A 22,280-nucleotide genomic window follows, 5' to 3' on the forward strand; every position below is an offset into this window, starting at 1 on the left:
CTTTTTCTTTTCAAGCTGGAAAACACAACATTTAAGAAAGTAAGGGTGAGGGGACCAGAGGAGCAGGCTCACAAAGCCATTCCCCAGGGTAGATTATTGCTCAGTAAAAAAAAAAAAAAATCGTTGAACAGGAACATTCTCTCTTTATGCCACCAGCTCTCACTCTTGGACACACATTTTTTGAAATGTCAGTTCTTTAGGCCCACAGTTCTAATTTTTGTTCTGCTCAGTGTAAATAAATAGATCTGACTGTGAGTTTTTGTTCACGGATCCCAGGAGATTGGCGTGCATGCTCAGCAGAGACCTCTCACTGCAACCTCCCTCTAACATATTGATCAGGAATGGCTATTAGCGTTAGCCCTGTGAATAAAATGCTGCTCTGCTGAGTCCAGTTCCCCACTGGGCAACTGAATGGAGAGACAAAACCCTTAGCACTTTTTCGTGGACTGTTATTTAGTTCACATCCTAAGCCTAATGATGTCACCGCCAGGCACAGAGGGAGAGCAAAATAGAAATGTCACATTTGTATACCCCCACATTCTCAGATTACTTTATATATCTGTTTTGCTGCCTGCCTCTCTTACGCTTTAGCCTCCACAGCAGACCATGAGGAGATCACATTGAGATGAGATTTATAAAATCAAGGGCAGGTAAATAGTGTTGTTTTCTGGCTCTTTGCTGACATCAAAGAGAGAAAGAGGCTTGACATGTGCATCTAGATACATTTCCCAGCTGAAAGCAATAATCCCCTTGACATTTGAAATAACTGGAACATGAAAAAAGACAATGTTTATACAGATTCAGAGTACAGAATGTGCAGCGTTTTGTATCCACATTATAGGAACAAGCTTTTTTTATCTTCCTTTTTTATGACTTATACTATTGTATGAGGGGGAGAAAGGACCTCCTCATACTCTTCAAACTTCACTTCCAACTTTGAACACTTAAAATGTTCTAGTAAAAAGGATTGCTTTTGTAATCTCTGGTATTTTCTCAAATGATTACACATAGGGAATCCATTCAGTGTATCTTTTAACGTTAGAACAGGCACTAACCTTTTGGTCCACCAGTAACTCTCATGTTTCTCTGACATACTAATCTGCTTTACTTCATTTCATCGTGTTTTCCCTGAGCCTCGGAATGACTTTAGGTAGTCGAGTGATTTCCCATATATCATTTATTTATTTAGTAATTAATTTATTTGTGTATTAATCTATGAGCTATGTATTTAATATTAAATAATGCACAGTCCTTTTCATGAGATTTATGATAAACTTAGGGCTTTCTCAGTGGTCCTTTGTTTTCTGTTTGGTTGGAATATAGGGCAGTACAGTTTGGGTGCTCTTGTCAGAGACAGTTTGTGTGCTGCTATTTCGTAACAGTTTTTTGCGGCAGCCGGGGTTTAAGAGACCTTTCCTGGGTAGTGTGTGAGCTCCTGTCATCCCCTTCACTGGCGAGGAGACATAGGAAGGGTCCAGACAGTTATGGAGGAGTGAGTGCTCAGAGGAAGAACGTTTGGGGGTGACTGAGCTGGCCAGGAGACTAGGCTCACTATCGCTGTCTGGTGTAGCACAGCCACTCTTGTCATCCTGTAACTCCTCTTGCTCCTCCTCCTCCTCATCGTCGTCACAGCACAATGCGTGGTACAGAATTTTGTCACTGAAGCGGACCCTCTCCCTTGTGCCGGAGGTACGGGAAGTCTTGTGGCTGTGCGTGGAGCTGCTGGCCTCTTCGCTGGATGAATCTGGAGTAATAATGCGGGGCCCGTTTGGGATGGGCAGCCCGCCATTCATCTGGGAGTAGACAGAGGCAGTGGTGGGGGGCGGGGTGGGGGTCTGCGTCTGGGTGGGGATAGTCCCACGGCCCAGCTCTGGTTGTAGATCTCCTGGTTGCTCACCAGGTCTGCGAGCGGAGGCGCCAGCAGCCTCCAGATAGCTGCAGAACTCCCAGCTATCAGAAAGCATATCAGAATTGAGGAAGTCCAGCCTGAAGGCTTCTCCCAAACCCCGCTCACTGCTTGACGTGCTGCTGGCTGTGGCCACCGTCCAGTCATCTTGCTCCAGGTCAAAGTCAAAGTCTGACGTTAATTTATCGATCTGACCCACCACCTGCAGAAAATAGAAATACAAGAGCACAAGAAGAAGAGCTGATGAGATTATGGAGTGCAGCAAAGTTTCAGGGGGTTGTTATTTTCTTTTTAAGCACCAAATATAGTCATTTTAGAGTTGAGTGCAGGCAGTTTTTGGTCATCGTGGAAAGGCGTTTTTATATTTATCTGGGTGTGACTCACACCAACATTTTCAAGCTGGTAAAAATAAAGCTCTCGTGTCTCAAACCATCTGAAATTGTCTGGTTTCCAACTGGAGAATAGAGTATGTAGCACATGCACCTCTGGTGCAATTTTGACATGTCGATTTCACAACCACTGCTTCACTTGATGGGCACGGGTCATTAATTTGTATTCATATTAAGGTAGTGTCGCTAAATTTAAAAAATCATTTAAATGCATGACACATTCAGAATACATGCTGATCCTAATTTTCACAGACATGGTATTGGAATAGATTCTTTGTAATGATAAAAGTTGACTGTGTGAAAGAAACTTCATAAAGTACTAATTGTGAATCCCACAGTAAAATAAATCTCTGTGACAGCTTACCTAGTACTACATTACATGACATTTCCAGATGCTTTATATCCCACTGATTTTGACACCCCAGGCAGGATTAACAAAAGCTAAGGTTTATTCACAGCTGCTAATAGATCTGTGTTTGCCTTTACAGCTTGCCATTATGCTACTTCTCATCCATAAATCCTTAATTGTTATTCTCATGGTTTTAAAATAGTTTTTATTCCCACCAAGGCCTCCTGTGGACAGGTGTTGTAAATTAGCTTTATGCTACATCAAGACAAAATTAAATATCCCCTGGAATGAGGTTGTAGCATTGCAGACGTGTCAAGCTCATCAAAGATGATTTTTTCAGCTCTGAGGGAGAAAGCAAGAAAGAGGAACTGAAGAAGCCTCTTAGAGGTGATGAAACAACGTCAGCTATACATCCTCAGTCCAGGGGATTTTCTTGATGCTGTCCTATGGCTGAATGAGATGAAGCTGCACAGACATACAGCTTTACGGTATAAATACTCAACCCAGTGCTTTTGATTTTTGTACACTGATGTATATTTTAATTCCAGTGCTTTTGTAATGCCAGTGTCAAGGAACAAAAAAACCCTCAAATGCTTCATGGAAATGCATCATGTAAAAGCATTTCATTTACTGCTACCTCGAAATTAACCTCAATGCTTCTGTCATCAGCAGCCACATTGTTGAGTGTTTGATGAATACAAAGCACTTCAGCTGAAATCACCCTGGTTTGCTGACAACATCTAAAATCCAAGCCCCTCTATACTTGACATTTTAGCACCTTCAATCAGCATGTTCTGCTCTCAACAACAATTGTAAAATGAAAACACTCAGCACTCATGTAATGTAAATGATACATTTCCCCAAACCATTCAGTAAGTAAGTCCAGTGTTTTGAACTCCCAAAAAGTTTTTAGAACATGTGCATATGGCTTTGATACATAATTGCAACTGAATAGCGATAGAGAAATAATATTTTTTACCCTGAGATTTTGCAGAACACAACCCTTTTTTCTGTCTCTATAATTATTTGCAGTGTTTGCTTTCTGGCTCTTATGACTATAAATGAATATGGTTGTACCAACAAGACAAAGCCGTATTCCTGCATGTAGAATAAAAATCATAATTAAGTCTTTGACTGACTTTAAAATAGAAGTTATGAGTCTCAGACTAAATGTAATACTGATCACTAAAAGCTCAGGTGCTCCCTACTGCAAACATGGAAACTAACATCTATGAGCTTAATGATCTTGTGCAAATATTTCAAGATGGTGATTTGAATCTAACTAAATTTGCTCACTAAATCCTTGGATCAAAAATTAAAATACAGACATGTTTTATCAGCTACACATTAGAATTAGAATAAACCTTTTAAAATAGAGTGGAGAGGATGACACGATGCTGATCTTCTGATCACTGCTACATTTATATATCTCCTGAGGCCTTAAATTGGAACGTATATGCTTGGTGCTGTTAGGTCAAACCACCTGCGTTTGAATCTGGCTGTATACATGTTCATACATGGCACTGGCTCATCTGTCAGTGAGCTCCTCTGCAGATCTGCCAGTTGTGGCATCGTGCACCACGAGTACCTGGACTGTGCTGCTCTATTGGCAGGATGCCCAGAGGGAATTGGGTTGTATGAATCCTCTAATCCTTACTCAACCTGTTTGCTGTGTGATTTGCTGACTTTTTTTACTCACAGAGTTGTTAATGTAAAATGTTTCTCATGCCCAAAGGAGGCTGAATAGCTTTGTTTACTTGATTACACAACGTGAATGAGGGATTTAATTTAATCAGTGTGTTAAAAAATTATCTGTCAAATGTATTTTACCAGTCTGCTATGACACCGATACAAATTATTGGTTGGTTAACAGTTATTGCAATGAGCAGCAAGTCATTTTAAATCAATCTCATTTTCATTTGTATCTAAAGCTGTTTGAACACAAACACTATTCTGTGAAATGTTTAAAGAAAGGTGAAATTAATACCAAAAATAACATTTCTCGGTTGCCAAACTTCACCTTTATGTCTGCAGTGCATCACAACAGTGCTTATTTAAGGTGAGCTGTACCAGCCTGACCCCCGCCCGCTGTATGTAGACTAATTTAGCTAGATAACTGTCTGAGCTCGAAGGGTCTGCTGAATCTTTCTAGGTCACAATGCAGGACACACCATGCAGCAACAATGAACACTAGTGTCTGCTTTTTCTTCCAGTCAGAGAACGTGTGATGAAGGCGCTGTGGAGTGAATTGGAGCAGCAGATTGCTTGAGCATAAAGGATAAATGAACACATCAGGAACAAGTCATTAACAACGCGCACAATGGGTTTGAAATAGAAAACACATTATGAAAATTTACATGAGTCAAAAGTAGAAAAAGTAATTATGAGACTTAACAATAAAACATTGCATGCAGAGGAACATCATCATATCTGTACATCACTGAGGGAGATACCAAATGTTTTTTAATCATATCCCACTGTGGGGCACACAATCATTAAAGAGTACCAAATTAAACAAATGTGTGAGTAAACAGAATGAATCCAATGATTTTTCCCTATGCAATAACCCACTTATACCAACACTCGATGCCACTGTGTACATACATGTAATCAGTCAGATGTGGGTAGACAGGCCTTGAAAAAAAACAAATACAACTAAAATAAATATAATAAAATAAATACATATAAAATCACATTCACATGCATACATTGACTGATGTTCTCCTCACAGCTGATGTAATAGGATCCTACTATGTCTGTAATATAGGCCTATTCATAATAGTCTAAATAGCCAAGTAGGTTAGAGTTCTCATTTGTTTTGTATCCTTAAAATGTTCAATTCTGGATATGCAGCTTGAGGCTGTGATAAACTTCTGGAGTTCTGCTGTGTATCCCCCATGGACTTTATGACGCTATCACTCTACAAAGTTTATGATGCAGTCCTTGTGTATCTTTGTGACTGAAAAGACTCCATTTGCAACACAGTTAAGCAGTAATGTATAGTATACGATTGGATATCAATGCTGGGGATTTGAGTTTAATTTTTAGCCTATAATTTTTTATTATTTTCTTCACTGTATGTGGTGTCTAGTGCTACAAAGGTATTAAGAACTCTGATAATGAATATGACAATATCTATGATTCTGTGTGCCAATGATCAAGATGGACACAACAATTCTAGCAATAAACATGCTAGAGTTGTTTCTTTTCCCCCAATAATATTTAAGAATACGATCTGTCTATACTCTAAAGAGGCAGGAGTGCTCAGTCAACACTAAGCACATTTGATGTTGTTTATATGGTCCATGAAGAGAAATAAGTGGTATTGTATTTTTTTTTCTTTTCGTTTTCATTGCACACTATCAGCCAGCAGCCATGAGTCAACTGTGGTCACAGCACCTGATCAACACAGAGTTCAGTCATTTCAGAGCTCTCAGAGGTGCTTTAAAAGAGAGGCTGCCTCGGCAACATCAGGCGAGGGTTTATTACTGTACCTCAACACCTGTCTGAGATGATTGGGCTGGGTAATTGAGGGTCAGACTGAAAGAGGGCACTTGGAGCCTTGTCTGTGACAGAAAGGTACAGTGATGGAAAAGACAGGCAAGGATAATCTAACATAGAGTGATGGTCAGTAATGTAAAAACTCTCCGAAGAGCCTCTCAGGCAGAGTGGTGATTTGGGAAATAGATTCAGTACTGTCCACTATCATTACAAGAGTCCTTCTCACTAATATTCAGCTCCACCTGGTATCATGATTTATTTATCCTGAGTGCGTACCTGTTTCTTTTTCCCCAGTTGAGTGCCTGTCCTCTGTTAATGCTAATTGAAAATGTACTGGAACATTAGTAGTGGAATAACTTATTCCACTACTAATGCTTAATGTGGGAAAAAAAAAATTCAGGCTCAGGTCAAAATTTGCAAATGTGGAAATGCGGGTGTAAAATTGCCTCTGATGAGGAAGATGACATGTACCACAAGATCTAATCACGCTGTTGATCTTCAAACAGATGTTTAACAGGAATAGCTTGTTTTGATGTGCAATGATGACATTCTGTATGTTATCTGTCTAGCTAACAGATTTGATTTGCATCCTTTGCAAATTATGTAAAAGAGCATCTTTAACATGTTCCTGATGATCCCTGCGGAAAGGGTATCGTATTTCCCAAGTGTAAGCTGTCTTTTATATTCTAGTATTTATCAGCAAATAAAAACAGCTCTAAAATGTTGGCATCTGTGCCAATGCAGTTTGTACATATGTACAAAATACATTAGGTGTGAGTTACCAAAATAAATGAGACATAACACCCTCACTAGGTTCATTTGAAATGCACACTGTATGAGTGAATTTTCTGTGGATCGCATCATTACGCTGTGTTCAAGTGGCCTCTCTCCATCTGTTCCTGTGGCACCCGTTCTTCCAGGAGTCATTCTCAGAGTAGACAGAGAGAAGTTTGCAGCGCTTGTTAATTATGCAGCATCCAGCGTCTAGCATGGGTTTGCTTTTTTCAAACATGGTAAAACCTTAAATGTGCTCACTGGAGCCATTCAAACACAACACAAGTGTTATTTCTTTCTCAACATATCACAATAGATTTCCTGCATTTCCAGCCCTGGAAGAAGTTTATGCCAGTTAGAAAGTCTCTGCAATTATCAAAATGGCCTTGCTTGCTTGCTTGCTTCGAATTAAAATGTTTGCAGAAATTGTTTTGATATAGTTAGCTCCTGCAATTTTATAGTGCCTTCTTTCTCTGTACCCCATCCTTATTTCCCCTCAATTTAATTCTCCTCAAGTTGTGAAGAGGGTAGCATCCACATTGTGGTTGTATGGTTTATCTTATCCCCCAGAAGATAATTTATCATCCTCGACTTCCTCTGAAAGAACTTATTTACTGGATTCACTAGAAAAATTGTCCAGTAACTCCTAAATCTCTTCCAGACATCTTATTCACTTTTGGATGAAACAGCATTTTGGGAGCTTTTTGAACCTGTTGTTACATATTGCAGATTTGAATGTGAGCAACATACTGAAAATTGAATATCAAGCCAACACTGCGGCCCAAACATGAAAGTGGAGGTAGGTGCTCTCACTGATATGCACAAACCAATGCACATGCCTGCTTGCAGGAGTATGCATGATGACTGAGATGGAAGCAGAGTATTTAGCCATATTTTGGCTAGAATATTAGTGTTTGAAATGTACTGTGCACATGGATGGACATCAGAGACATGGCTTATGCAGCGAGATTCAATTTTGATGCTGCTTCTCTGTCGTGATAACATGTCACTGGATTCCATTGTAGTACCAGCGAATCCAACCTGACCATAGCCTCTGTTTCTTAAGAAGGACCATACTGCAAATTACTTTTAGCCACCTTTCAAGCCTGTAGGAAGCAAGGGTTTCATACTACCCTGTAAAAATAAATATAGATTTTGTGTATTACTTTAATATAGCTGCACATTTTGTCAGCTCTTCATCGCTTCAGAATCCCATTCGCCAAGCTGACACAAATTGTGTGAACTTTATTAAATCCAGGGGAATGCACACCACACTTATTATACCTTCATTCTCCCTCTGAAGTGTGTGCCATAAGGAGACAGGGCCACTTCACTGATGATTTGCAATGTGCAACTCAGATGACTGGGTAATACCCTTTCCTTACTGGTGTGCCTGTTGGACTGACAACATGCATATAGGTATGCAAAGCATCAGAGCTACAAACAAGAAACATCTGTTCTCTATAAAGCATATAACATATTTTTCCTATTTTTAGTACATATTTTCCATCTCTGGATCTTCCCTGCTGATAATGCATTATCATTATCTTAGCTAGCTCTGGATGCCATGTTGCAGAGTTGAAACGACACTACCAGAAAGGGCATGTTTTTGTGTATGTGTGTGCTTTGCTGTCTTCCTGAGTGCTGCTAAGTGCACTGTGATATACTATGGGTCAAAGCTGTCAATATGTTTCTGCAGCAACATCAGTGAGACTTATTCCTTTCAGCTTATTGTACTTGTCAATTACATTGAGTGTGCTTTTGATACTAATGCAGTTGACTCTGCAGAGGTCTAGTGAGTCTGTGGGTGGGTGACATTACAAACAAGTCAGGGGGACCTGATTTAGGTCAGGCCATCTTGATTGGTGAGATGTGTTGCGTGGTGTTGGCACAGGAATGAAGTGTCCTTTGAAGTGTTCGCTGGAAGCATTTGGTGTAATTATCCTGTCATGAGAGGGGCTATAAGCCTGAGACTTCATTAGGCACATGCCTCCTGCTTTTTCATCTTTTCTCAAAAAACACTCATCGTTATGGAGGCCTTAAAGTGCTAAACAACGCTGTGATGAGCATAGGGCCAATACCTCCTGACAACTCACTAATCAAAAGCATCATTACAAACTTCACCGCATAATGGGCCTCATTTATCCCTTTGGGGCTTTAGAAGAGGTAGGCTTCTACAGTCCTTTGGGCCTGAGAAATCAACCACTTCCTTCGCCAAATTCAGGCCATTAGACTGGGCAGACTCATCCACCTGCTGTATTGCAAATTTGGAAGGTTTATAGTATTATCCTGGAGAGGTTATGGGTTGTACAATCAGTAAGGGAACAAGATGGGAACTCTGTCTTCCAGCAACAGAGAGGAAGCAGATGCAGCATGCGTTGTTGCTGGCAGTGCACACTGATCATTTATTGAGGTTCTCCTTCATTGCATCTATCCGTGTTGAGAAGCCTAGCGCCAGTAATGACCAGAAAAAGATGGTAGTGCCACGCTACGGGGATCCTCGTCTGCTTCCCTGAGATAGCACCCGGATTAGGCCTGAGTACTGTCAGGTCACATGTGAGTAAAAAGGTTGTGCATGTGAGCACAGGAAGGCCACACTGACTCATTTTAATGACTCAGTAGAGTTTTCATTAACAACATGGTGTCTTCCTATAAGGCCAGTGAAGGTCTAAAGTGATTGCAGTTTATCAGAGCGCATGAAATGTGTGAGCGTTTATGCAGGTGTGGTTTGGGGGGTAAACGTAGGTGACCTGTACGAGGAAAAGGGGAGAATCTCTCCGGCAGGGGAGAATACTGCGCTACAGGAAACGGCTCAGCCAAATCCAGCAGTAAATCCCTCACCCTGACACTTCACACTGCCAGTTTGAGTACAAGCCAGACCAGTAAGCAGATAATCAGCAAGTCCACCCTGTCTTGAAAAAAAAAAATCATAGTTACATGGCTAACCAGCTACATGGAGTACTGCAGTAGTAATAATTGTTGTTTAAATAGTAAATCAACTGGCAAAATGTTGGTCAGACTTGAAAGAAAATTTAGAACTGAAAGATTTTAGAACTGAAAGATTTTAGAACTGAAAGATTTTAGAACTGAAAGATTTTAGAACTGAAAGATTTTAGAACTGAAAGATTTTATCACGTCATTTTTTGTTCAGAATATTCTCAGTAAAAGTGCACATTTTATGCATCATTGAAACATTATTGCCATAATATTAACTGTAAATCGACACATATACGTAGAGACATAGCATGTATGCCCTCATGTCACATTAATTGAAACACATTCAACTACAGTCATGACATGTAACAATCATTTATAATGCACATAAATTCATGATTTATTTCAGGTTATTCAGACAGATAAGACAGATAATGGGTGGATGGATGAAGGGAGAGGGTGACAGACTGGCAGGAAAGGATCTTCTTTCAAACGTATTAGCACATATAACTCTTATCTTGGTGTCTATGAGAAACATGTTCATATCTTTGAAAAAAATATAGCCTACAATAAAATGTGTTTACAACTACAGAGTTAATTTGCAACTCACTCACACAGTCACATTATCACATATATACAGTCACACAGCCACAGCCATTACTGCCTTTATCTTAAGTGAGGATGAAACTGCAACCCCCCCGTCCCCCCACCCCACTCAGCAAAATATTTTGCTTTAGCCAGCCTCTTCAGCCAACAAGACCGAGAGTTCTATTTATGGTTGTAGAAGAAATGATTCATGTCTACAGTTACCATAAAAAAGCTACCACTTGCTCTCTTTTTCTAATTAAAAATCCCTCTATCTAGATTCCTGTTATGGCTCCTATTACTGTCAACCCTGGGCTGGGAACAGATGATACAGTCACAATAGTTTCCACAGTGTAGTGCTGGGTGTTATTTCACAACTGTATTTACACTCACTCCAAAATCTGGAAAACTATCCTGAAGGCATACCATTTTTGTCAGTGGAAAACTTTTTTTCTTGTTTTTGCCTACTAGATTCTGCAGTTACATCTATCAGCTCTGTTTGTGGTGAAGAAGAAAAAAGGTGGAGGATGAGATTTGGAAAACTGGACTAATGGTGTTAATCACTCAGGTAGTATCCATGACAGCTGCTAGACTGTGTTCAGTTGTTGACATGACTGTCACTTCTGTCAACAAGTGGCAATTGCACACTACTTCTGGGTAAGTAATAAAGGGGTTGTTATGTCCTTCTACGTGTTGCTATGTGCTACATAACTCGGATTATACTGTGGAAAATAATTATCAGTAAACATATATATTTTTCCCATAAGAATTAAGATTTTGAAAAGGCCTGAATGAAGTTTCAGTGCCCTCTAAAACAACCCATATGACTATTGTTTTTATTGTTTTTGTTTGTTTTTTAATCAACCACTGTGGTTTGGTTTAGCAAATTCAGGCATCTAAGTAGTGCTTAGTCAGATATTATTGTCAATTATGCAGTGTCCAAGTTGTGCACCTTGTACATTCAACGATCCTCTCCAAACACTCCTTTAAGCCTTTTCGCTGATTGATTTGATGTTGCAACTTCACACTGCTTCCACCATTGCTACTGAGTGCATGAAAGCAAAAGGTCAATAGTCAGGAAAACATGAACACAGGTTGTTTAAAACCTTTGAACAAACAACCAATGCTGTTGTTTTGCTGGACAGGACAGCCTCTGCATGATTTACCATAATGTGTACATCACTGGTGCATAGTGTGCAGTACTGTAAATATTTTACATAAAAAGTACTAATAATTTTGACTCACATTTACATGCCTTGATGTTACCTAAACTATTAAAAAAACATGCCACATCTGCAGCTTTGCTTCATATGCAATCATGTATTATATATTGGCTGTTATAAACTACATGAGCATTTCCCTCCTTTCATGCGAACTTGTTATGAACATTTCTGTCTGTAGCTATTCAGCTGCACTGGTTTACTGTGTAGCATCTGTACTTGTTCACATACACTCCTATAAGTCCTATACCCTGATGAAGTTAAGCATATCCATGAACAATATGCCAGCTAGAGAAAATAAATCCTGCACCAACTTGTGAAAAAAGGCAGGGAAACTAACCAATGTATTCTGGGATCAGGGCCTTGTGTTGGTACTACTCAGTGTTTTACCATGCTCCTCATACTTGATGATGCTAATTAGCTGGCACCTAGGAATATATATGTGATTATTGATCAGTAATCAATGTTAATTACCAATAATGGCACCTGCCAGAAATGATAAATGTTTGACTGCTAGGGGTTTTTCATGCTACCCCGCAACACTGTACTGTTACAGAGAGTTACTTATACATCTTCATACAAGTTTACACCCTGCCAGTGAAAATTAGTTGCCATGAACAAGTTCCATAATACAATGAGAAACCATTTCTTCTCTTCCATTTTCTTCTTCTTGGAACACACACACACACACACACACACACACACACACACACACATATATATAATGACCCAATCAATCATCCAATCATCTTGATAAAATATCGAGCATGGAGCAAACAGTGATCTGAAATTAAAGACCTAAAACAAGTTAATATTTCATCGACTGTGCATTTCAGTGTATTACAACTGTCCTTCCAGCTTCTTAGCATTTGAACCATTTTTCCATTTGGGAAAAACTTGGGGTTAGTTTTCATTGCTGCTCATTGCTGTTGGGCCATGGCTTTGGATGAAAAGTCCAGCCTGAGAGAGCAGCAGCTAGTCCTACTATTAATACAGAGCATGCAATCAATATGCCACTGGCATTTCTAGGTTTCCTTGGCCTGCAGCTTATCTTAATGTGAGTGTGCTCCCATTTTCTTTTATTGTGTGGAACCATATATCATTGCCAACCAAATATGGTCTGACCTACCATGCTGGAGTGAAGAGAGAAGGGAAATAAAAACCCAAAACATTCTCTTGGCTGCTTTATGGGAGCGGTTGTAGACCTAAGAAATGTATCTTTAGCTATTTCATTTTTGCTCCATTTTTGTCATTATAGTTTATACTTTAAGACAAACTGTTGTTCTTGCTAATCATCCCCTAATGTTTGCAGTAAGATTATACTTCATGAATCACACCATGTCAGCAGGGGCCATGTATTATGTGGCGGTCATGGTTTACTCTTGTCACTTCGAGGCTGATGTATTTATTGTTAGATTTCTCTATGCACATTGTTCTTATATTCAGCATTTAATTGGTTACCCTTCCTTTTACAGTCCCCTAATTGCTAGTATTTACCTGGTAAATAAATGGTGGATCATAGTATATTATTGGTATTAATTAATGCATCTAAGGTTTATGTTGGAAACAGCCCAAGTTGAATTCATTAATTCAATTTTCATTTTCATTAAATTTCATTAGATTTACCTTATACTTAACAACCTCCACAGGAACAGTGTTCTCTAGTGTCATGGTATGTCTTCTTAAATACATAATTAAACTTGGTCTGTTACCAGCATAAACCTTGGATAACTACAATTGTAACTGGAGTTGATGGGTGATAGAGGAGGTGTTTCTAAAAATAGGTTGCCTACTTTTCTAGGAAGTACAAAATGATATCTGAATTATTTTCAAACTAAAAAGGTCACAACTACATGGAAGTTGAATTGGTGGGTAATAGTGGAAGTTTTTTGGTAGTATTTTATTTGTAGTTTCTTTGCATTTACCAACTTATTGCCAGTGTCAATTACCCAATAATATGCTAAAATGTACCATATATTTACCGGGTAAATACTTACTAAATAGGGGATTGTGAAAGGAAGGTTTATTACTTACTTGTGGCCACTCTGTCAGCTTGAGCAGGTCTCCTCTGATCTCTCATCAACATACATTTTAGCTTCAGTCCTGTGACTCAGTGTCTGGAGGACAAAGCTCTTTAAAGTAGGGAGTCTACCTGACCATGGTGAAGGATATGATAGGGTCTTATTTACAATGACACATTATCCCAAGGCATTATTGACTTGCTATGTTATACTCACCTTTAAAACCATTAAAAAAACAAAACCGCCGGAAGAAATTAAAACAATAACTGACATGGCCAATTAATTCTCTAAATATAAACTTCCACAGTAAATTTGCAATTGAATGGAATAAAAAAGTCATTAAGCCTATGATCTTGCACACATATTTAATCATGAGCCAGTTTCTCCTGGGCTACAGATGGGAGAACCCGAAGTAGTAAAGACTTCAAGAGATAGAACCCGTGGCTGCTCTATTACAGAATAATTGAAGATTGAATTTGTGTACTCGTAAATTGTTTGTCTGAGCATTTACACCCAAATGAGCTTTATTTGGTGTGGTGATAGCAGTTACGAACCAGAAAATGTGCCCATATCTCCGTGAAATCACCCTGGCTTCTGTTACTGTGTTCACAATGTCATTCTCACACTCAGTCAGTGGAGCTCATCGAGGATTGCTCTCTTGATGACATAAAGAGTCTTGACTCCTTTTTTTGTATAGAATTATTTGTGTGAACATACATACATGACCATGCTCCACTACATCAAGGAGAAACCATTTTCAAGCATTACAAGCGAAATATGTAATAAATGTTATCCTCACATTCAATTTATATGAGCCACTAGAGAATTCCATATATTATTCAATCTTATCATGAGGAGCACTCTTCAGTAACGTACCTCAGGCTACATGTTGGTACTTTAGTTAAAATTTAAATTGTCCAAGTTGTAGGGAGGTTTGGCGTGACAGTAAGCTCTTCAAATTTGATAAATATTAGGTTCTTCCTAATGCATTTCTTTCTGCAAAAAGAAACCTGTTTAGGTAAGGTGATGACACCTACACATGCAAAACTTCGAACTGAAAACAAAAAGTGTTGAGTGATGGCCCTCCCTTTCTCCTCCACCAGCATGCTGAAGTAGGCCACAGATATTGGCATGACTCTCTCTCCTACTTCTTTCTCTCAAAACAATTTGTCGTTTCTTCCAGGGTTCTGCCATTTCTATCTGTGACAATCTGTGGGGCGGTCGCCTAAGAGAGTGACAAAACCTGTCACAGTGCGTCACTTTCACTCTCTCTCCGGCAAGCGGCAGGACATCTTTGAGTCTGCAGCACCTTTATCAGATATGGCAGTTCCTAAAGCTCTGCCTATAACAGCAGGCAAGTTGGAGGAGAGAAGACGGCGACTTTACAGAGACCTATTTGCAAACAAAATCACTGGGAGACATTCCCCACAAGGCACCATCTGGCTGCCACACGTACCTACCTCCATCACTCCCTCACGATCACTGGCTTTTCTATTTATAGACGCTCTCCTGTCCACCCACCCACACACTGCATCTTGTAAAACAGTAACCAAAATCTAGCAAACTGAAGAATCTCCTTCAGGCAATCAATCATCAGGGTGACAGATGTCAACACATCTTCCCGTAATGTGTGGATAACATCTTCCTAACAGTTTGCCATTGCTAACAATAGAAATGAACAATCAGCCGGCTCCTTGCCAGACCTTGCGGAGATAGGGAGCCCGGCAATGACCTTCTTTGTCATTATCTGAACTCTTCCCCCTATTTTTAGCTTGGTTGTGTTAGAGTAAGTAGTGAGATGAGTTATGAAATAGATTGAAGCACCTAAGTGTGAGGTGAAAACTAACTGCGGCGGCTGGTGGGGGCAGATGGCGAAGGTGTTGGCTGTGATCTAAAATATGTGTGTTCCAGGTTGATACAGGTAGAATAGAATTTATTGATAGAGTTATCAATAAAGCGATTGGTGTCTCATCTCGCCGGGGAGTTGACTGAATTCTGATAATTGGTATTATGTTATTGAACAAGCATTCCCCTGTGAGGCAATGATATTGAGAGCCCTAACACAGAACACAGACGTGTACTTGCAAGCTAGTCAGGCATTTGCTGCATTTTGATAAGGTCCACAGTGACTACATGTTGAATGCTATAAGAACCCTTTTAGCAGCATACTGCTTCAATTTGCAATGCCAACATTTTTTTCTCAATAATAGATGTTCACTCTGTATCCAAACACAAATTCCCACATATTTATGCAAGCAATATCCTCTTTCCATTTATCCTCAATCCAAGGTTTTATCCTCTCTGAGTGAAAACTGTTAACAAAATTCCAATGTAAAATACAGCCATTGAATGTTAAATTAGTCATCAAATTCCAGATGTGCTGGCATGACTCCCTATTAAAAAAAAAGTAACAGCCTCTCTCTCTCTCTCTCTCTCTGGATGGATATCAGCCATCTCATTGCGAGAACAATTAGTCAATGTGCATGGATCAGCTCCTTTAATTACATATTGAAATATTACTCATACGCTCAAAAACATATTGATTAGATGCAGATTGCCTGAGCTTTGCATAGAATACATATATGTTCCCCTCAAAGCAATACCACAGCATATTTTCCTCCCAACAATTCTCTTGATTTGCGTTTTAATGTGTGTGTGTGTCTCTTGATAATTATAGGTTGCAGAGTTGGCAGGGAAACATGGTGGTATGTGGAGAAGCGCTACCTCACTTGCACAAGCCCTTCCGGCAAGAGGAGCCTGGTAAACAAATCTCACCAAAGTGAGAGAGAGAGGGGAAAAAAAACTATTTAACTAGGGCAATATTTTAATGCACTATATTTTTCTACTACTTTCTGGACTCAGTTTGATAAGTTTTTCTCCCCAGTGCAATTGTGGTTGTCGAGAGCAAGGCATACACACCAGATACTGTAACTTACTTCTTTAGGACGCATAATCACAAAACCAAGCTTATTCTCATTTAAATAAAGCCAGTTATTAAATGTCTGTCCAGCGAGAGGAAAATAAGTACAACTACAGAATGGATGACTATGGATAGGTAGGCTCACAGACAGTTGATGCAAATGATTAAGTCCACAGTGGCATACCAGGAGTTGAGTCCATTGTAACATGCATGATCTATCCATCAGATATCTCTGAATGTCTGCCACATTCTGCTCTGCTGTTTGGTTAGAAAAAATACAACACAGTGGGGTTCTCTACCTGCATTCTCCTGGAACATTAAAAGAGCCAATTACCACTGACAAATAAGCAATGTACAGTTAAGGTGAAGGACAGGCAAGGCAATTTTCCTTCCTTTTCTCCTCTCACTTCATCTCATGTTTTCAAGCTTTAAATTGCCAGTCCATAAACAGTGGGCCCATTGTACTGCGCTGTTGACACAAATTGGAAGGAGGGAAGAATGGAGATGTATTGTTCCATGTAAAGCATATTCATCTTTTCAATAAAGTTGGCATTTGTAGAGAAGAGGAAGTGTGAAGTCAGGCGAGGCATGTAATTAGCAGGTATAGAGGTATAGTACGGACGCTTCATCGAGCCATCTGTGAGAAGCGTTTGTGAGGATCTCTACGACTGAGCTTCCCTCGCTTCTTTGTCTCCACCTGCATTTCTCCGTGACCCTCTCTCCTGTATGCACAGCATGCCAACAAATCACCTCCCCCAAACCTACTGTAGTGCCTGTTTGCAAGTATGGATGATGCAATGGCCACTGTTCGCCAAGCCACCTTCTGATGCAAGCTCCTCGCTTTTCACACACAATTCTACAAGGTTCCTGGAAACATTTGAAAAGGGGCAGCATTAATAATCCATGGAATCTGTGTCCATGCGTAAGTGCGGCGCCAACCTACAAGTGCTAGTCCTTAGTTGGCCACTGTTATGACATCTTTCAGGATTTCTCCCTCTCTCTCTGGCAGCCGAGCTTTGATTGATGACAACAAAAGGAGTGGTGAAATCTGAGGGCTGGATGGAGAGATAACTGACTGGCTGAGAATGACTCAGTCTGTAGCAGAGAGTCAGTCTGCTGCAGCCCGAAGGAAAAAAAGCGAGACAGGAGAGCGAGAGGGAGCGGGAAAGGGAGAAGGTATCACGGGGTAAATGAGGCCTTGCAGTTTGGTAGTGCACATAGCTTCATCATCCTTGGCTCATGTTTGGAAGGCAAACATGACTGGGCGAATGTTGCTTTATTTGAGAAGAGAAACATTGGCGAAAGTCAGAGTGATGTGACCAAACACACACACACTGGGTTCTTGCTAACGGCATCATTTCTAATCAATCTACTGTTGGAGGACAGAAAACACACACTCGCAGAGACAACATACACTCATGCCAGAGCACACACCCACAGTAGGCACCCCCAAAACTATAGCACATGCTCATACACATATCTAGTCTCATATCTTCTGGCAGATACTCCTACACCCACGCACACGCATGCTCCAATCACTCTGTCTTTTTCCTTTTCAAATAAAAACACACAACATATACATATCCAGCACGCGCAGAATCAGTCTGACTCCCAGGCTGGCTCATGCTACTTTGATCCTGATGGGGAACAGTGATTATTCTGATGGCAGCTTGTATGTCTAACCTGAGGGTTATGATGGAGTTTTATTTATAGGCCGACAATAACCCTTAAAAATGTGTACGACAGCCTGGACTGCATCTCTGACTTCATCAGGCAAATTCCCTCTCGTGTGACCTTGGCTTTTATGCGGTGAATCTACACAGATGCAGAAAATGTGCAACGTGATCAGGTCAGTCACGGCAGAGGAAAATGCCTCCTCCCCACCCTCTTTGTAGCCATCATTTATGCTTCATGTTTTTTTGTCACAAGGTGATGGCTGCCAATGATGTCATAGTGGTGGCGGGTGCAGTGTGGACACTGGCGTCGGGGGCTTTGGCGTGCTCTCCCTCTTTAAATAGCCCCAGATCTAATCTGCAGACAGCAGCAGAGTTCTGACAGATCCTGCCTCGGTGCCTCCTCCCACTAGGTGACACATTCTTTATTTATTTTTCCTCTCCTCCGCTCTGGTATTCACTCCGTGGAGCACTGGCCCCTCAAGCTATTGTCAGTTCCGTTCTCCTTCCATGTCTCAAAAACCAAATGGATTTACAGGGTTTACTGTCAACCCCTCCCTTTTTCTGGGCTCATGAATGTGGCACAGTCTCTTATTTCCACTCTTTTATTTCTACGCTATCCATCTCTTTATGATGACTTGGTCAGTCTTCTCATGGGGCCCTGCTGTTGTGGCACTGGCTTCTCTTTGTCTAAGCAAGACTTTCACAGATGACAAATATGTCTTGACCTCTGTGCAATATATTACAGTCTCAGTTCAATATAGTGCAAGTTAACAAGGTGGTCCTGACAGTTTCAAAAACAAAGCACATAGAGCTGCAACTAACAATAATATTCATTATGAATGAATCTCTGTTATTATCTCAAAGAGGCGATTAATCATTTAGTCTATGAAATGTTAGAAAATGACAATTTCTCAGAGCCCACTGTGATTTTCTCTGACTAATAGTCTAAAATTAGAAAATTAAGATTTTACCTAGAATTTCCCTTACTACTAATCGCCCCAGCTCTAAAAGCAAAGTGTAATAGTTTAACCCTGTGGGCTTCACTGCTTTCCAGTAAGCCTGAGGGGAAGATGGAAAATCCTGTGCTATATGGATGATCCTATGTGACTGACACCAATTTGGAGTCTCTGATCTCCACACTCAAACACTTAAAAATGCAGTAAATGTGGTTGTTCCTAACCTGATATTACTACAGAAAATGTAATAATTAATTATATTCAATGATGTAGCTGCACATTAGAAGTTATAATCATAGACTTTTAATTGGAAGCATGCTGATAATTTCTTTTTAATTCTAATCTACAAGATTGAAGTAAAGGTAAATGATACAATATCCTCTACATTTTCTTATCTAATACTTTTGAGAATGGTGCTCCAGCTGCTCAAAGCCGCTCAAATAGAGAATGATACAGCTCCAATGTAAAGATCATGCATGATAACAAAACATTCTCAAGTAAGGTCCTTCAAGTTACAAACATGTCATCATGCCAAAGCGATGTTATTTGCCTCACGAAGTCAAACCATATGAACTGTGATAGGACATAGTTCATCACCAGCTTTAGTAATAGTGCTACAGAGATACATTGAATCACCACAGGCTCCATCACATTCAACTTATATTTTTCAGTGGAGACAGGGGGGGATCTCACTATACGGAAATAAATGAGTCTGGCTAAAATAAATATGTAATTCATGGGGAGAGGGTGATAATACTAATACACAAATAATAAACAAATCAACTTAATCAACTAACTAATAACTAATCACTTCAAAACATCCCTTCTGAAACCTATGAGCAACATCACAGATGATGTGTCCATGTTAGGCTGAGAGTAGGTGTTTGCACTTTTTATTATCCAAGAAAATGTGTAGCCCTCCATCGGTAATGCCTGACAAGTCTAACCTCACGACTGTATGTATCATGACTCTTAAGCGTTTAAGGCACAAGTAACCACTGCACTAACCGAAAACTTCAAAGCCACAGGATAATCCTAAAGCAGCAGTCTCATCATATGTTGGCTTGCGTAGCCATTTCAATGTAAATGCTTTGCATACCACCCCTCTCTACACCACTCTGACAAGCCTGGAAATTAGCTAATATGTAATGCTGCACTATATCTCTGCTCTGTGCTCTGTAGTCCAGTGACGGCAGCAGCGGTGCGGACTTTGAGAAGAAAACAAGGGATATAGTTTTTACTTTGTGCTACTGCATGATGACATGGTGAAATCCATTTCTATGAGATATTCTCTCGACCCTCCTCACTCCATGCACAATTAATTTGATACAAGCTACAAGCATAAATCCTAGATGATTATGCTGTGTTCAGGACAACAGCAATGAATATTTTCATCTTCTCAGGACTCAAGAACAGCAGGAGACAGGGAAATTAGTTTTGTTGTATTATGTAGATGCTGCTGCATTTTGCAGCATCAACAGGATTCAGCGTGAGGTGTGTGTGTGTGTATGTGTGTGTGTGTTGGGGGTGTAAAGGTTATTAAAGGGGGGGGAAAATCACAACTAGATATTCATTTTATGTTTATACATTTTTAAACCAGCACATGTTTTTTCCTACAAAAATTATTACCTTTTAACAACTGCAGGTGTTCTGTCTAGGGTTTGTTGTCATTCTTTGTCTCTTGAGCAGTGATCCTGTGAGGTGAGACTCTTTGGTAATGATCAAAATGTAAATGTAATTGTAGCAAACCCCCCTTCCTTCCCCCCAGAACACAAGCACAATTAAAAGCATGCTCGTTCATGCTGGAAAGTGGCCAGCTGTTCTGGGTTAATAGATGGGCTTGGCCAGACGTCTGCGAGGTGACCGCTAGCTGGCAGCCTGCTGGATAAGGTTGCAGATTGTAAGTGGACATGTACTTCGCTTCCCTCTGTGTGCAGTTGTCACTGGAGATGATGAAGCACCCTGAATCTCCCTCTTCTCTGTCTTTAGCTCCCTCATCTCGCCCTTATTCTAACCTTCCGAACCCTTCTTTCTCTCTCCAAGGCCAAAACAAAAGTAGTGCTGACACGTGGGTAGCATCTTTCTAGCCCCCTGACTTTAGACCCCAGAGCGGAGTGTCTCTATTGACTCAGGGGATTTCAAGGACTAAGAGACCATGATAAAAAAGAAAGAGAGGAGGAGTAGAGACACAGCAGGAGCCATAGACCATGCCCTTTTATAACCCATGCTCCATCTCTGATAAAAACAACACACATTGTTACCAGTGCTTATTTAGCACTACTCTGTGGACTGTCCTGCTGTACTTTTACATAACACTTCTGCCTGAAACCTGGAGTTGAATCAGTGCAGGCACAGGCGTGGTCTGCTTTGACCTGGAATGACAAGAAATGGCATGCTAAAATATGTACATTGCTCTAAATATTCACCCAGTGTGTCCCGGTTACAGCTATTTCTTATTTCAGCACTGCTCTGCTTAGTGGTTTCATTTGGCATCTGCTCTCATTTCCAGAGCAAAAAAAGAGAGAGAGAGAGAGTGAGCGAGAGCAAGAGCAAGAGAGAGAGCAAGATGGGGGTTGGTGTGCTCGGTCAGCCACAAATGTTACTCTAGCTTTTCCTGTAGTCTTTGGAGTGGAGCTGTGTTATCGATGTTGAACAGAAATGTTGGTCATAAATGAGCCGTAAAACTCCCACGGACATTTTCCCTCATAAGTATGTAGGAAAGCTTCACATACACTTCCATGAATTATCAATGTGTGAGTTGTACTGCATGTTGCTTTGTTTGATTGACATGTTATTTTAAGGGCCTACCATTAAACCACAACCTACTTCTGTAGTATATTTTTAGTATGTTGTAAAAGTTTATTCTGCTGTAATAGTGGAGTGAAATATCCTCTATCCTGAAATGCGATCGATTGAGGAACACAAATGTCGATTCTCCATCAATAACTCTTTAATTATGCATATGATTATACTTTATCTACTCAATAATTTACTGTATAAAGTCAAACAAATGACTAGTTGGGGCTCCAAAGTGTTTCTCTAATGCAAA

General features: G+C 40.2%; 1 protein-coding gene across 1 annotated transcript in view; it reads right to left on the reverse strand.

The window, feature by feature from the left end:
- Nucleotides 1-1,285: 1,285 nt before the first annotated feature.
- Nucleotides 1,286-22,280, reverse strand: part of insyn1 (inhibitory synaptic factor 1) — a 42,873-nt gene continuing 21,878 nt past the window's right edge. The window contains exons 2-4 of the mRNA XM_053337623.1: nt 1,885-2,108; nt 1,574-1,803; nt 1,286-1,525 (exon numbers count right to left, since the gene is read on the reverse strand). Of these exons, the coding sequence (XP_053193598.1) occupies nt 1,287-1,525; nt 1,574-1,803; nt 1,885-2,108 (693 nt within the window). The 3' untranslated portion in view covers nt 1,286. The remainder of the gene's footprint in view (nt 1,526-1,573; nt 1,804-1,884; nt 2,109-22,280) is intronic.

This window comes from Scomber japonicus, chromosome 1, assembly GCF_027409825.1.
Source record: "Scomber japonicus isolate fScoJap1 chromosome 1, fScoJap1.pri, whole genome shotgun sequence".
In the NCBI taxonomy this organism is placed as follows: Eukaryota; Metazoa; Chordata; class Actinopteri; order Scombriformes; family Scombridae; genus Scomber; species Scomber japonicus.